This window comes from Trachymyrmex cornetzi, unplaced genomic scaffold, assembly GCF_001594075.2.
Source record: "Trachymyrmex cornetzi isolate Tcor2-1 unplaced genomic scaffold, Tcor1.1 scaffold64, whole genome shotgun sequence".
NCBI lineage: Eukaryota > Metazoa > Arthropoda > Insecta > Hymenoptera > Formicidae > Trachymyrmex > Trachymyrmex cornetzi.
Window position 1 is genome coordinate 302,811 of NW_017299959.1, and position 3,485 is coordinate 306,295.

At 35.2% G+C, this 3,485-nt stretch overlaps 1 protein-coding gene across 1 annotated transcript in view; it reads left to right on the top strand.

Moving 5' to 3' along the window:
- The first annotated feature begins 2,527 nt into the window (after positions 1–2,527).
- Positions 2,528–3,485, top strand: part of LOC108766897 (nuclear receptor subfamily 2 group F member 6) — a 4,532-nt gene continuing 3,574 nt past the window's right edge. The window contains exons 1-2 of the mRNA XM_018516449.1: positions 2,528–2,649; positions 2,839–2,954. Coding sequence (XP_018371951.1) covers positions 2,528–2,649; positions 2,839–2,954 — 238 coding nt within the window. The remainder of the gene's footprint in view (positions 2,650–2,838; positions 2,955–3,485) is intronic.

Here is a 3,485-nt window from a genome sequence, read left to right on the forward strand (position 1 = left end):
GTCGCTCGGAAGACACGCGACCTCCTGGCTCCTCGACTTTGTGACCGCGCGCGGGAGACACGCGTCACTCGCTCTCTTGTCGATTTCGTCTCGGCCATTACTGCGCGTTCACGAAGATGGCCTTCGCGCAAAATCAAATAACTATTTTGTCTTGTATATTAATACGTTTTACATTCTGATTTTTCGCGCTCTTTCATCCATATTCTCGAAAACTTTTCAAGTGAAAGCTCACTCTGGAGAGTGAAATCACCCTCTTAAAGATTGAAAATTGAATCACTCCTTTTCAAGACTAGCTCAATTTTCACTCTTTAGAATAAAAGCCCATTCTAAAAATTTAGAAAGTAGAAAAGATTTCCGGGACCTGCAACTCTTCGATTTATAATAAAATAGGATCGGTTTAGAGATAATCATATTTATTGTTAACAGACGAGTATTTTATTTTTAAATAGAAAATTCTCAAATTTATAATGAATCTTGGGCATCGATTTCATGCCACTATAGGCCAGTCGCCAGAGGTTTTAAAAAGGAAGAAATTATTTATAGGTATTTTATTGTTTTAATCGACAGTTTGAGGTATAAAAAGACTAAATTTGAAAGTGCTCCAAAGTAGGTAAAGCGATCATTCTTAGTATTACATTGCATCGTTGATGTAAAATAATTAATTTTTATTTTATTAATGTTGGATTTGTTAATTATTAATTCATTATATATACGAAAAAAAGCGCTTCAAACGATAATATACGAAATGGACGAATTTTGTTAAAAAAGTGCCCACTTTGGAACTCGATATCTCTGGAAGTATTAATCGTATGGAGTTCAATTTAAGCTCATTTTTTCGGTAAGATGTCTACTTAAAATTATCTTATGTCACTTTTTACTCTCCTATAACTGAAAAAGTACTTATTTTTGCCGTTTTTTCAAAAAATTTCAGTTATTTTCAAACCTCTGTATCTCCTGTTCTATTCATAGTACAAAGCTCGTTAAAAACTCATTTTGTAGGAAATTTCAGCAGCAACAAAAAGCTTTGTTGTCATTTTTCGATATCTCTTTTCGTTTTCGAGTTTTAATCGAGAAACAAAAAAAAATTTATTGCTTAATTACTTCCAAGTGCCCCCCTTAATGATGTAGCACTTTTAAATTTAGTCTTTTTATACCTCAAACTATCGATTAAAACAATAAAACACCTATAAATAATTTCTTCCTTTTTCGCCGCCATTTTCATCTCTGACGACTGATTTACTATGACGCCAGCAATGAAAAAGAAAATAGGAATTATATCGATCTAATTTTAATATTTTTTTATTTTTATATTTCATACAAGGTTGCAATAAAATGAAATCAAGAGAATATTTTTTATTTCATCAGAAACCCTTTCTAACAGGATTTAACTATAGAGTATAATTAAAATCAGATTTGGATTAATAAAAAGCAACTCGCTTTTTAACATCCAGAAAGTCTTTTGGTCAACACTTGAACAGCAATTTTTACTTGAATAACTCAACACATCCTTGTCAAAAACTATATTTTGTTTAAATAAAATATTAGAAATTTTAAATGTTTAAAAAACATGTTGCGTTTGATCGCGCTTAGGCTATTAAATTGGAATCGTCGATTTTACACGGATATTGCACGGCTCGTTAAAATAGTGGAGAGACAGCCGGCGACATGATCGATCGCGCGAAATCGCCAGTCCTTCTCCGCGATATTACTTGCGTCGAGCTTAAAGCGACCGCAATCGGAAAGCGATGCGGAATCGATGATGTCGCGAGCGATGTTTAGCGATCTTCGCTATCGCATTATATCGTGCAATATGCAAAGTGGCGCGTATCTCCCCCCTGGAGAAGCCTCAAGTGCGGCTATAGTAGTGTATTTACAGCAAGGAAGTCGCGCAAGGAAATCCCACGGCGGATAATGAGGAGAAGCGTTGAGTCTCCTTCGCGTATGCATTTCTGTTCGTATAGCACATGCATAATGCAGAGAGACGTTCGTAGTTGCGTCAGTGACTCACAGCGATATTGCCTGCAACGTATTACCGTCTCGTCGTCACTTTAAAGCTTGACACTCATGTGCCAAGGGGAAATATCGTTCTTCGAGTTTCTCCGCAAGCGGCATTTTAGCGCGACATGTTATGACCCTCTGACTTTACCGTTCGATTCCACATTTCAGCAATTTTCTTCGAGATTCGATCCTCTCTGAGCCATACAATTCAAGGAATATCATATTAATAGATAAGTGATGTTAATTATCCGCAATGAGTACATTTTGTTGGTCTAGTTTTGTTTCAAACTTTTTACGGTTAAATACTGACGTATACGTATAATAAAGACTACTATAGTCCTTGGTTCTTGTGGGATGCGAAACATGCATGTTTCGTAAGTTAGAAATAAGCGTTAAATGTATGATTTATATGATTTTCCATGAAGTCGATTTTCAAACATGCATTTCGTAAGTTAGAAATAAGCGTTAAATGTATGATTTATATGATTTTCCATGAAGTCGATTTTCATTACGAACAGATTCGTCGAAAATGGACGAGAACGGACGTGGGGAAACACTGTGTAAAGTCTGCGGGGACAAGGCCTCTGGAAAACATTACGGCGTGCCGAGTTGTGACGGATGTCGGGGTTTCTTCAAGCGGTCTATCCGCAGGTACGCGAGGTAATTGACTTCTCGTCTGATTACAAGTAATATATATCCGTAAGTGATCTCATCCCTATAGATTTGTTGATTGCTGTGCTATTTATTTCTATTATAACTGTGTACTTCGTTTCTTTCTCTCTCGGGGAATTTCTCAGTTTCGCAGCTCGCAAAGAAAGCCTTGAAATTTTATGTGCGTAGGAATTTAGATTACGTGTGCAAAGAGAACGGACGCTGCATTGTGGATGTATCGCGGCGCAATCAGTGCCAAGCCTGCCGTTTCACAAAGTGTCTTCAGGTCAACATGAAACGAGATGGTACGTTTTATCGGTTATTAATAGTCTTATTCTTCCTATGGTGGAAGAAAGCAAGGGGTACGCGTTCTCGAGACAAATTTTGTATAGTTCTATATATAGTATATATTGTCTCTCTGTATATATATTATCTCACTGTATACTGTCTCTTATACTATTCCATTCTGTAACTTTGATTAAAATTATACAGTGAGACAGTTAAGTCAGAATGAAATAATATATATATGGAGAGATATACTTATTCCTCCTTTTGATAAAATTTTGATAGAATCGCTCATGGATAACTCTGTTATAGAATCTCTGCACTGAGAGAAAAATGTTTGGTATTTGTAACTATAATTACATATAATTATAATTATGATTATTACTACTATAATAATAGTAACAGTAACTATGTATATAATTCTAGCAATAAATGTATATAGTTGGCAACCTAAAATGACTATAATTATAGTTGAAATTACCATAAAAATGGTTAAAGTGACTATAATTTTATAGTTATATTTGGAACCAACCATATTTTTTATGGTTGGT